The 12250-nt window shown below is 47.1% G+C and overlaps 1 protein-coding gene across 7 annotated transcripts in view; it reads right to left on the bottom strand.

The window, feature by feature from the left end:
* Positions 1-11294, bottom strand: part of COL16A1 (collagen type XVI alpha 1 chain) — a 117531-nt gene extending 106237 nt beyond the window's left edge. For 4 of the 7 annotated variants that reach the window (XM_072980062.2, XM_072980066.2, XM_072980067.2 and 1 more), the window contains exons 1-2: positions 5983-6508; positions 1871-1991 (exon numbers count right to left, since the gene is read on the bottom strand). In XM_072980062.2, coding sequence (XP_072836163.2) covers positions 1871-1949 — 79 coding nt within the window. In that variant the 5' untranslated portion in view covers positions 1950-1991; positions 5983-6508. Of the gene's footprint in view, positions 1-1870; positions 1992-2377; positions 2398-5982; positions 6509-11234 lie in introns of those variants that run through there. The other 3 variants (XM_072980063.2, XM_078380062.1, XM_072980064.2) reach the window with 3 other exon arrangements.
* Positions 11295-12250: the final 956 nt, after the last annotated feature.

Raw genomic sequence — 12250 nt, 5'->3', positions numbered from 1 at the left:
CTCAGGTGTTTGTGACAGATAAGGCTGGGCTCAAGATCAGCTGGCAAATGCATCAGCAGTCTCTGGAGCTTTCTGTTCGTGCGGCTGTGACACACACACACAAACAAGATTGGAAAAGTCGCTATTTGAAACTTCAGCTTCCTGATCACCCACCTAACCTTGCAAGTCTCTTGAAGCTAGGATCTTTCTTCTGCCAAGAAGGCCTCCGGCTGATCTTCAGCCAGGTCAAGATTGACAATCACCTTGTACGGGTGTGAAAGACGGACAGTTAAAAAAAAAAAGGGGGGGATGCCTTTGTTTGAAAGGTGATGCTGGAAGAGACCTTTTCAGATACCATGGACTGCCAGAAAAACAAACAAGTGGGTCTCAGAGCAAACTAAGTTTGAACTATCTCTGTTTTTTTAAATTACCTAAATTGTGTCCATTTTACTTTGACTAAACATTGTCTTTTTAACTCAATATTCTGTGAATTCGTATTTGTATTCTTTAACCTGTTAGCATTATGTTTTAAGGTAATCCTCCACACATGCCATGTTTCTATTTCTATTTACGTTTTACTCATCATCCTAACTGCGGCCAAAAGTTAAATCAACAGTTAAGATATCATAGTTAAACCTTAACAAACTAGCTTGATTTTGTCTATTTTATATTTTATATGCCAAGAAAGGTTATTATTGTAATTATTATATAGTTAATCCTTTAAAAGGACCGGACATTACTTAATCTCTAGATGACACCATAATTTTGTGAAAGGAACATCAAGCAGGCCTCCATAAAACCAAAATCATTCTAGACCTTCTTTACTTTCTATGTTCTGAAGCCGGGTTTGATTTAGAAGGAAAAGGTTTCGGTTTTGTTCAGCAGTGAATTTTGAACTGATCTGCCTGGAAAACATTAATGGTTTTTTCAGCCGGATCGCCTTCCATTTGCTGCGCAGGCATCTTAATTAAAGACAGGGATCATCTTTAACACATTAAACGATTTTTAATTCAAGATGGGACTTAAGAGAGACACACAAGACAACACAGAAATGGCCTCCAGAGAGAAGGCAGGAATTGCACTGTAGTCTCGCCAGCCGTTAGGTGGATTGTCTGATTTGCATCGCATGGCAAAATGGTCATCATTCATCTACAGCCCATCAAGGAACCAGTATCTCCTACAACAAATTAAGCCTGAACTATCTATCTTCTGGAGGCAAAAATGTTGAAACTGTGGCTGTCTTACTTTAGGCACATCATGAGAAGGCAAGACGCTCTGGAAAAAAAAAACTATAAATGCGAGGAAGGGGGGAAGGCAGCAGGAAGAGAAGAAAACTGAACAAGAGGTAGAATAACTCCCTACAAGAAGCCCCAGGTTTGAGTTTGCAATTGCTGAACAGGGTAGTTTAAGACAGGAGACTTTGGAGATTGCTCATTCATAGGGTAACCATAACTTAGAGGCAACTTGGCGACATGTAACACAACAATAAATCTTTACTTGGTTCATGCAAGTTTGGTAAAGAACAGACTCTCCTGGCCACAAAAAAAAAATTCTCCTTGGATATATTTTTATTTTATTTATTTTGTGCATTATTATTTTGTTCTCAAGGAGTGTGTGCATTTTTAATGTCCATTTTTGCGCATTTCTGCAAAAAAATGCACACAATGGAGAAAAAGTGTCAATGGCTGCTCTCTCTCTCTCTTTGCACGGGTTAGTAAATAAAATAGCACTGGATGGGTTGTGTGTGTCTTTCTGCTGAATCCTCCTGTTCTTTTTGTGTTCATTCCAGGGGTGTGCAAGAACAGCCACAAGAGGGAACTGGATGTGCATGTGTGGGTTTCCAAGTGTTTGCTCAGATGCCAGATGCATTTTGCCCTTGTGACTCTCTTACCTTCCTGAGGAGTTAGCAGCTTCTCTCCTCTACAGAAAATGGCCAAGAGGCACGTGATGGAAAATCCGGTTCTCCACATGGTGCTCCTCTCGCTGGCTCAGGAGCTACTGGGCAGTCGCACCTAGAAAACAGAAGAAGTCAGTGTCAGAACCCTTTGGCAAGCAAGCAAGAAAAAGGTCTGAATTACTGGACTTAGATCATTCAATGACATCAAAATAGGAAAATACACAGGCTTCCCCTTCCCTTCTTCTGGGGCATCCTGAGATGGTACAGTTTGCCCAAGGCTACCCAGGCTGGCTCTTCTCCCAAGAGGCACAAGTGGGGAATTGAACTCCCAACCTCTAGCTCCACGTTCTGACTTATGGCAACCTGTTCCAGGGTTTTCTAGGTAGAGAATTCACAGAAGTCGTTTCCCCTTTCCTTCTTCTCAGGACTGTGCAGGTCACCCAAGGCCACCCAGGCTGGCTCTTATCCCAGGAGGCACAAGAGGGGAATCGAATTCCCAACCTCAGCAGCCAGATGGCTAAAACTCTGAGCTATCCAGGCAGCTTTCAGCGATGTTCAGTTTAAGCGACGTTGAAAGAAATTTAAGTGAAATTTATTTGCAGTTCTCGCTGTAGAGATAAGACCGGGGGAAAGGAGAGAGCCCAGATAAGCTGCTGCAACCGGCAAGATTTTCTCTCTTTCTCTCTGTGTTTGTGTAAAGTAGCACTTTCGCACACTGCTTGCTGGAACGCCAGGATCTGAAGCCCTGCTAGGGCCTTCCTTTCTAACGGATGAGCTAATAAAACAGTTTGCATAACTATCTGCAGCTCAAGTGATGGTTTCATCTTCCTTCTGCGCTTTCTCTCTCTCTTTCTCGCCACCCCCGCCTCTGGGATGAGGGAACATCTGGAAAATCCATTACTCCAATCAGAAAGCACAAGCCTCCCCCCCCTCCTGCCCTCCTCCTGTTCCTCCTCAGTTTTCGCTACCAGCTCTGATGAAACTGCATCCATAATATGAAAAGGGAGAAGAGGGGATGGTTTCATCCTTCTCCCAGCCTCCAAGGAGACCTCATGCGAGAGCACCCAACAAACATGTTGAGAACGCGTTTGGGGAATTAGGGGGTGGGGGGTGGGGGGGGGAAACCGGGCAACGTCAAAAGCCTCCGATTCAACTCGGGAACTCCAATTTTGTAAGTGGAGGCATGGTGTTTCCTAATGACTGATTATTATAATGGATCGCTCGTGAAGGCAGTTATTGCGACAGGAGGTCATCGAACCCCTGTTGGAACCAATTTGGGTTTGAGCGGCTGGGACGGAATCACTTTCATGTGTCAGGAACAAACTCAGGCCCCCCTCGAGGTCTCCGGAGGCTGCAGGCTGCCCTGTCGTGGCCTCTGGCTCAGATCCATACATGCGGCCGTCTGAGAGGGAGCAACAGCCGTGGCCCGCATTTCCCTGCCGCCTGAGGTCTGGGGAGAAGGTGCGCCACGGCCCGTCCCCATGACCAGGCACCCCTCTTCGCTTCCCCACTTCCCTCCTGGGGCTTCGCCCTGTTTGCCCGCCTGTCTGGCCCTGATTCCCTTCCTCATCACCACTGGACCTCCTGGAGAAACAGTGGATCTTTAAAGAAACCCTGCTCCATGCCGAGCTAGCTAGCCAGGGGTCCTGAAGACACCGTCAGAAATACCTGGGCTGGTTCATAGCAACAATAACCTTAGCACTACAGAACTGAAAGGGACCCAATGGCTCACTCAGTCCCAGTGGGGAATCAAACTCCCAACCTCTGGTTCCGCACCCAAAGCCTTAAACCAGCTGTTTCCCCCACAGTGCCTGTCTTTAAATAAGGAACCCAAAAAGCCAGGCTATTTAGGTTTGGAGAATGCAGCCTTCTGGGTCAGCCACCTTTTGCCGCCCATGTAGCTTTGCTGCCTGAGGCAGGCACCTTCTCCGTAATTGATCAACCAGCCCAGTTCAAGGGGATAACAGGGATACACTGCAACACTCTACGTTGCAGTGTAGGTGCAGAATATTTTTTAAATCTCCCTGTTTCGTACCCTGTTTTCTTCTACTACAAGTAGAAAAGAGGAGAGAAAAGGTTGTGCTCTGCTAGTTTTCTACCGGCGAGGAGGTGTTTCTCCAGCACCATTAACACCTACAGAAACTTTTTAAAAATTGATGTTTCCTGGTACCATTTCGGCGTTATACCACATTCTTTGGCAAAAGGCAAGCAAACAGGAGAGTGATCAACAGAGCTTTAATATGAGATGATCTACTTTTCTAAAGGAGTGTTTTTCAGGTCCCTAGCTTTCTCTTCGCATTGACTTGCCGTGTCCCTAAGAGGGCTTTCAAGGTAAGTGAGACATTTAAGTAGTGGTTTTACTAGTTCCACTGCCCCCCAGTGAGCTTTCACAACCAAGCAAGGAGTTAGAGAAGATTCCCAGTTTGGTGTAATGGGTAGAGCGATTGGCTAGGACTCAGGAGAGCTGGCTTCCACTCCTTTGGTGGTTATGGAAGCTCACCTGGGGGAGCAGAAGTGGTAAAAGCACTCCGAAAAGATGTCATCTTATCTTGAAAGCCCTGTTAAGGTCACTATAAGTTCGGTCCCGACTTGACGGCCCAGAACACACACATAGTCAGAGGCGTATCCACACCAATTAACTCTAGTTGGCACCAAACCAATATGCAGCTCTCCTTGGAAGGAGGTTTGCCCACTGACTTGAATGAAGCTTGGATACCCAGAGCAATGAAACATCAGCCACAGCCAGCCGTAGAGTTGAGGATCAAATTACATTTATAATATTCCTAGAAGTTGTGCTCCCTCTAGTGGTAAAAGACACCTATTTCTCAAAGTACCCGATTTCCTTCACCTTCCTATCTGGCATTTAGCGTGTTTGGTCTTGCGATTTGCTCTTGGAAGATAAACACAGGTTTAATTTGCAGGTCCAGTTGTTGAGGCCTTATATCTCCATGGCTGTGTTGCTCAAACGCAACAGGGAAGGTTGTGTTGATCTTTGGACGAAAGATACACCCCCTCCTGCCCTAGCCGCAACATAACCCTTGGCACAATGCATCACTTTAAATATCTCCAGGTCATGTGGGAACAACCTCCCTAAGGAGAAAACAAGGTTGGCAGGACTATGGGATGCACCTATGAACTTAGCTTTTGTGGAGCTTAAAATCTCTGGAAGGGATTGACCTAAAGGCCCGAAGGAAGCCATACAGTCTGGGGAAAAGATAAAAAATAAATACATAGAAGCTCACTCACTAAACCAACTGCCTTGGGGGTGCAAAACACAGTTTCACTGAAACTTATTACACAGCACCCAATGATGTATTTGCTATGATTTCCCCATTTAATCCCAAACTGATTGAAGTGTCAGATTAAAGAAAGAGGAAGACAGGATTTGGTCCCCCCCCCCTTCTGAATGCCTCCAGGGCATAGAGAAATACACACAGAGAGAATTTCCTCGTAGGCGTGTGTACAGAAAACGTGTGCGAACAGTCCATCAAACGCTAGACCCCACCTGAAAGCCACACTTTTCCACACTTTTGCAAACCAGCCTCTTTCCAAAAGAGGTGCTTCCAGACCTCTCGTTGGAAAAAACAACGATCCGGTCCTCAGTGGCAACGTGTTCTTCTCTTAGCCTCTTTAAAGGGGATTTATGGGTCATAAAACTACATCTGGAGGCAATGTATAGGTACACCAGGCATTATGAAACCCCTGTCCTGATTCCTGTCGGAGCCTCCCCCCCCCCCCAGAAATGCGCTTTGAAGTAAAGCAAATTGAGAGAAACCTCCACGCATTCATTCAGAATGAAAGATGGATTTCAACATGGAGAAACCCCCAAGGGGGAGAGGAGAGGAGAACCACGTCTCTCTGTGTGTGTGGAAACAAAGCCTGCCGCAGCTTAACTCATGATTTGCCTTTATTTTGGTGAGCCGGCAAGCTGCCTCCTCTGAAAATAGCTGTCTTCCAGAAAAGCGCCCCCCCCACCTCATTTTGCCTAAAGCAGAGCCCCTTCTCGTAGCCAGCCTGGAGCAGATCCCAACCTTCCCATCACTATCCGGACAGATGTCAGAGAGACTAGAGTTTCCTATTGCCACTGAGCAAGGAAGGATCCTTACCTGTTGGAGGTGCTACAGACAGACTGCCATGTTTCAAAGGAGGGAGAAGAGTTGGACAAGAGTTGTCCCCCCCCAGCGAGCCAGTGAGCGATCAGAGCAGACAGAGCCTCAGACAGCCCCACGTCACAGCTGGATCTGGCAACCGTCTGCTCCAACTTTTCAGTTGTTTGGAATTTTTCCTCCCCTCTCTTTTCTTCTTTTCCTCTGGTCTGTCTGTGTTCAAAGCAGGGACTTTTGTGGTGGGGGAGGCAGAGAAAGCCCAGCTCTGACTGTGGCTGCGGAGAAAAGTTTGAGAAAAGTTTGTGCCAAGGCCCTTAGGGAGGTCCGGACATCTCCGAACCCGACTAGCCGCTCTCTTAGACAACCGTCCAGTCTGAGTCCTCCCTCCTGAGGTAGGAGAGGGAAGAGCGTCCCCCTTCCGTGCGTGCACACACACACACCAAAAGCTCCAGGCTGACTCTGTGACGAAGAGCAAGAGCGGTTGCTTTTGCCAGGCCTCTGCAGTTGGAAGGGAGCAGCTCTTAAACGTGCCGGAATGCCAGAGAGCTTAATCGAGCCCAGCTGGGACATGAACAAAGGCCTGCAGGCGGGGAGAACCTCCTCCAAACCCATCCGCCGTTTCGCCATCCATGGCTCTTGTCTCTTTCCGTCCTAACTTCTTGACACCTCTTCATTTCGCTATTATTTCCCCCTCTGGGCTAAGAAGATCAGATCCGGATTTGCGAAGCATTCCGTTTCATCCTCGCTGGAGCAAACGGAGCAGCCCTGTTCCGACATGCCAGAGGAGAAGCCACCTCTTATTGCACCCGACCCTGCATCTATCTACGCCTGCATTCCCAGCTCTGACTGGCAGCAGTGGCTCTTTAAGCTAGACTTTTTCCTTCCCCATAGGCTGAACCTGGTATACAAAGCCCTGCCCTCTACCATCAGAGCTGTATTGAGGGTGTGGGGGTGACTCAAGCTTTCACCAAGGGTACCGAAATTTCGAATGCACGGAAACGTTCTGCTAGAAGTGGTATGAAGTGAGGCACCACTTTCTGCTGGAAGAGCATCACCCTAGGTGCGTAGGCCACCTCCGGGCTCTCCTCCCTGGGTAGAAGATAATGCTCAATGGGGTACACCCAGGGCAGAACCAGGATGCCCACAAAGCTTTTGGCGAGAAGGATCCTGGATCTGTTGTAGGTCAAAAGCTCAATATGCGCCAACCATGAGATGTGGCTGCAAAAAAGGTGAATGAGGTTTTGGGATGCATTAATAGAAGTAGAGCCTCCAAACCCCAAGAGGTGCTAGTTCCCCTCTATTCAGAACTGGTAAGGCCCTACCAGGAGTACTGTGTCCCAGTCTGGGCACCATGCTTGAAAACTGAGTTGTTTGAAATACAGTGCTGGAGGAGAGTTTTACAGAGACCCTGGATTGCCAGAGAGACAAATAAGTGGGTCCTGGAGCAAATCAAGCCTGAACTCTCTCTGGAGGCCAAAATGTTGAAACTGAGGCTGCTTTATTTGGGGCACATCATGATTAGTCAAGATTCTCTGGAAGGGACAATAATGCCGGGAGAGGCTGAAGGCAGCAGGAAAAGAGGAAGACCACGTACAAGATGGACTGACTCCCTCAAGGAAACCACAGGCTTGGGTTTTCCAGTTAGAGATTGTCCTTTCTGGAGGTCACTGCTTCACAAGGTCATCATCTGTCAGAGGTGACTTGACAGCACACAAGAACAGCAGGGACTTATACACTGGGAGCGGGTCCAGGACGGTTATTCTTCTGGAGCCACAACAAACCTCCTTCGTGTAGGGCTGCCAACGCTTCTCCCCCCAGGGTCAGGATGAGACCCATACGATTCTTTGCTAGAGGATTTGTCCGACAGGGCGTGCAACATTAATAGAGAACTCCCAGACGTGTTGGGGACATTTCCCATCATCCGCAGCCTCGTAAGAAGCACCTCCAGTTTCATACAGCCTGCAGATGGGAGCAGAAAACGGGGAACAGGTATCCATGTTTGCATCACAGCAACGTTGTTCTCCTCTTTACCACTTTGGGACTTTTGTTTTTTTAAAAAATCCGCCTAAGTGGCTCCAATTCTCATTCTTAAGAATTCAGTGCTGTTCGAGAAATTAACTTTCCACCGCCGTTTCTTCTCCGTGCATTTTCGCTCCTTTTCGGTTCTGATGTGATGTTTTCCCTCCTCTCCAGTAAGTAACCTCGAGGCGATCATGAAAAGCGGGGTACAAAAATCCCAACCGAAGAAAGAGACATAAACATCTCATTGGGGGACGGATGGGGCTCATCTCGCGCAAACACTCAGGTAAATGCACCTGTTTCAACTCTAAAGGCACCGTTTTACCCATCGCAGCTGACAAGATGTAATTTTGAACTGCTCATAAACTCTTGTAGGATAATTAGGTTTTCCAAATACACTCTTCCAGTTAATTGCCTTCTTGGCTTTTTCATTCAATGGGGGACAGGTTTTAGCATAAAAAAGCAGCACAGCAGATAGAAATGAGGGAGAGAACGGAGAGGCAGGGAGCTGTGGGCGGTGAGATAAAAGATGATGGATTATCCTTTCATTTTTGGACTGGCTGGCTGCAACTGGTACCAGTTCTCCTCTGTTTGGCTGTGGTTTGACCTCATCTCTTGAGTCCTGTGTCCAGTTCTGGACACCGCCCTTGAAGAAGGATGATGACAAACTGGAACAAGTTGAGAGGAGGGCAACAAGGAGGATCAGGAGACTGGAAACCTAGCCCTTTGAGGAAAGATGGAAAGAACTGGGCATGTTTAGCCTCAAGAAAAGAAGACTGAGGAGTGATAGGATAACCCTTTTCAAAGACTTTAAATATTGTCCTACAGAGGAAGGGCAGGATCTGTCCTTGATCATCCCAGAGTGCAGGACTCACGAGAATGGGCTCAAGTGACAGGAAGCCAGATTTAGGCTGGAAATCAGGAAAAACATCTTAACTGTTAGAGCAGTACGACAATGGAAGCAATGACCTCAGGAGGTGGTGAGCACTCCCACGCTGGAGGCACTGAAGAGAAAATTGGACAACCATCGGAAAGATCTGCTTTGACTTGGATTCCAGCTTTGAGCAGGGAGTTGGGGTTGATGACCTTATAAGCCCCTTCCAGCTCCATGCTTCTACAATTCTGTAAGTGGAAAATTGCAAACGTATGTCTGGTTTCATCTATGAAGCTTTGGAAGACAATCCTAATCCTTGAATATAGGGACATGGTGGCATTGCGGGTTGAACCACAGAAGCCTCTGTGCTGCAAGGTCAGAAGACCAGCCGTCGTAAGATCGAATCCACGCGACGGAGAGAGCTCCTGTCACTTGTCCCAGCTCATGCCAACCTAGCACTTTGAAAGCATGCAAAATGCGAGTAGATAAATAGGTACCACCACAGTGGGAAGGTAACGACGTTCTGTGCCTAGTCGTGCTGGCCACGTGACCACAGAAACTGTCTTCGGACAAACGCTGGCTCTACGGCTTGGAAACGGGGTTGAGCACCGTGCCCTACAGTTGGACATTACTGGACTTAAATGTCAAGGGGAACCTTTACCATTACTAATCCTTGAATGGGAGCTCTTCTTGCCAACCTTAAGTGCCTCGTTGTGCAGTTCCCCTTCCAAGCCGAGTCTGTGGTTTTGGTTTCTCAGTCATATTGACACAGCGGCTCTTGTTTCTGGTAGCCTAAGTAAATCAACCTATATTGCCTCTTTGTGGAAATTCTGAAGCTGTATGAGGTGGAGAGGGAGGAAGGGAGCCTGGCGGAGGTTCTCCCATCAAAAAACATCCATGAGAAGGTTTTCGCCACCTCTTCTCTTGAGCCCCTCAAAAGAGCCAACAGCTAGAAGGAGTCACTGCTATCATTCCGTTGAAGTCTCTAAGACCCAAGGGAGAAAATGGAAAATAAATCATAGTCAGAAGAGATCTGGGACAGGCAAGGATGGGAGGCAGAGAGAGAAACGATACAAGGAGTTGTGTAAAGCTGACTGGTGCAGGATGAAGTCTTAGAAATGAGTCCTGGAATAGTGAGACCCCAAATCTCTGAGAACGAGATTTGTTCAATGGTAGGTTCTTTGCCCCTAGTTGTTGGTTGGATAATTCAGAGTGGTTTAGGTTTCTGACTGAGAAGCCAGAGATGGGGAGTTTGATTCCCCACTGGGCCTCCTCTGAGGAGTCCCAGCCTACGCAACCTTGGGCAACCTGTATAGTCTCAGGACACCCCCAGAAGATGAGAAAGATGAACCACTTCTGAGTATTCTCTACCCAGAAAATCTGGTGGCCCTAAATCAGAATTGACCTGACATCGCATAGCGATGACCATGTCCCTCGTTGACGTGCAAGTTGGGGCACATACCTATGAGGTTGCGAAACGTAATGGAAATACAGACCACAGCACGGCGAAAGGAGGACAGCAGCCACCTTAAGAGTCGTTGTGAAGGTTCGTTAAACAGTTAATGAGAGAGAGAGAGAGCCAGTACAGATTCTAATTGCGAAGACTTGCTCATACGTCCTAGTTAGGTGACAACCGCATCTAAGCACAGAGGAACAGAGAAAAGTCTGCCTAAGCCAAATAAGAAAAGAGTGTGGCCTAAGGATATATACAGTTGCAGAAGTGAACTTCACAGCTGCTGTGGGATGTGCTGTCTTATACAACTCTCTCTCTCTCTCTCTCTCACACACACACACACACACACACACAGAGAGAGAGAGAGAGAGAGAGAGAGAGAGAGAGAGAGAGAGAGAGAGAGGTATCTTTTATTTCGAGGCCAAACTACGAATCTATGAAAAATTTAATCAAAGGGAGAGGTGTTTAAAAAAAAAAAAGAGTCCACAATGAAATTTGCCAAGGGAAGCCAGCTCCAGCCTACATTTCAGGACGAAAATAGCTGCCGTTAGTGCTTCTTTTTTCCTGTCGGGTCTTGCCAGCCAACATGGCTATGGAGGGGGAGAGCTGGATGCCGTTCTGGCTCCCACATCGCAATATGCACAAAGTGCTACCAAGACCTGAAGGGAGAGCCAGGAGCGAGACAGAATGCTCATTGTGGCACCCTCGGCCAAGATGCGGTCCCGATAGCTAGAGGACGCTTTCGGCTCAGTTGAACCAGGGACTCTGGTGACAGATTTTCAAAGACAAGCCAAGTTTCCAGCTGCTGGATGCTACAAAAGCAGGGAGACGGGACAGCCCGAGAAAGGAGGAGGAGGTGGAGGATATTTCTCGAAGTTTCAAATTGGGTGATGGTGTGAAACTTACCCTTTCTTCCTACAGATGTTTTCATCTCCTTATAGAGCAGAGCTGCGAAGTTTAGGATCTTTTCCTGGGGAGGGAAAAATAAAAATAGCGATGTCATTGTTTCGTAAGAAGAAAATACTGTCCACACATTGGCAAATTTGAAAGATGATTACGATTAAGTCCACGTGATCACGTGCAAGTAGTCAGAATTTGTTACCAGTGTGTAAGAACACACACACACACCCAACTTTGTGGAGTGTGAAAGTACAGAAGTCCCCAAAATTGGCTAGCCTGTATTTTCTACTTTGGGATTTAAGCTTAATTGTGAACCACATGGTTTAGGAATCTAGCCGAAACCTCCACATTTCATCAAACTGCTGAGCCTGATTAAGACTTTTGGAGAACCGTAAGATTCTCTTTCCAGCATAAACAACCCAAATCTAAGTCCAAATTGATCAAAATCAGACTTACTGACCAACTTGAGCTCAGAAGTACCCCAATAGAGGCCCAACTTCTGTTGCTTAGCTTAGTACTACCATTGAGTCAGTGGGGATTTCATGAGTCAACGCCTCTGTACATTCTATTGATTCAAAAGGGCCTACTCTAACTGCAATTTACTGCACTCAAGTAAGTCACGGTAGGCTCCCTTGGATTCAATGGAATTTCTGGAGTCATTGACTCACCGTATCTCCGTTGATTCTAGGGGCCAACTCTGGTGCAATTTACTAGATGCAGCAACAGGATTTGAACCCGTGTCTCCCTCTGAAATGCTTTGATTGGGAAGTTGTGAATTCACAGCTCAACAGTCAAGCATCCAAGGAGATGGCAGGGCTTTTCCAGTCATTTCTGGATGAGGCAATGTTGATGTCACTTGGGTGTCCTTTGGGAGTTTTGTTGACTGAGCGATACATGGCTGAAAAATAGGAATTAATTGTGGTCTTGCAACTCTCATTTCAGACTCTGTAAAAGCTCTCTCTGTGTGTGTGTGTGTCTGTGTGTGTGTGTGTCTAGAATATGCCTGTACACATGGGGTGGGG

Source organism: Pogona vitticeps, chromosome 9, assembly GCF_051106095.1.
Source record: "Pogona vitticeps strain Pit_001003342236 chromosome 9, PviZW2.1, whole genome shotgun sequence".
In the NCBI taxonomy this organism is placed as follows: domain Eukaryota; kingdom Metazoa; phylum Chordata; class Lepidosauria; order Squamata; family Agamidae; genus Pogona; species Pogona vitticeps.
The sequence above is the reverse complement of the archived record's forward strand: the minus strand, read 5'-3'. Positions and strand labels throughout refer to the sequence as shown.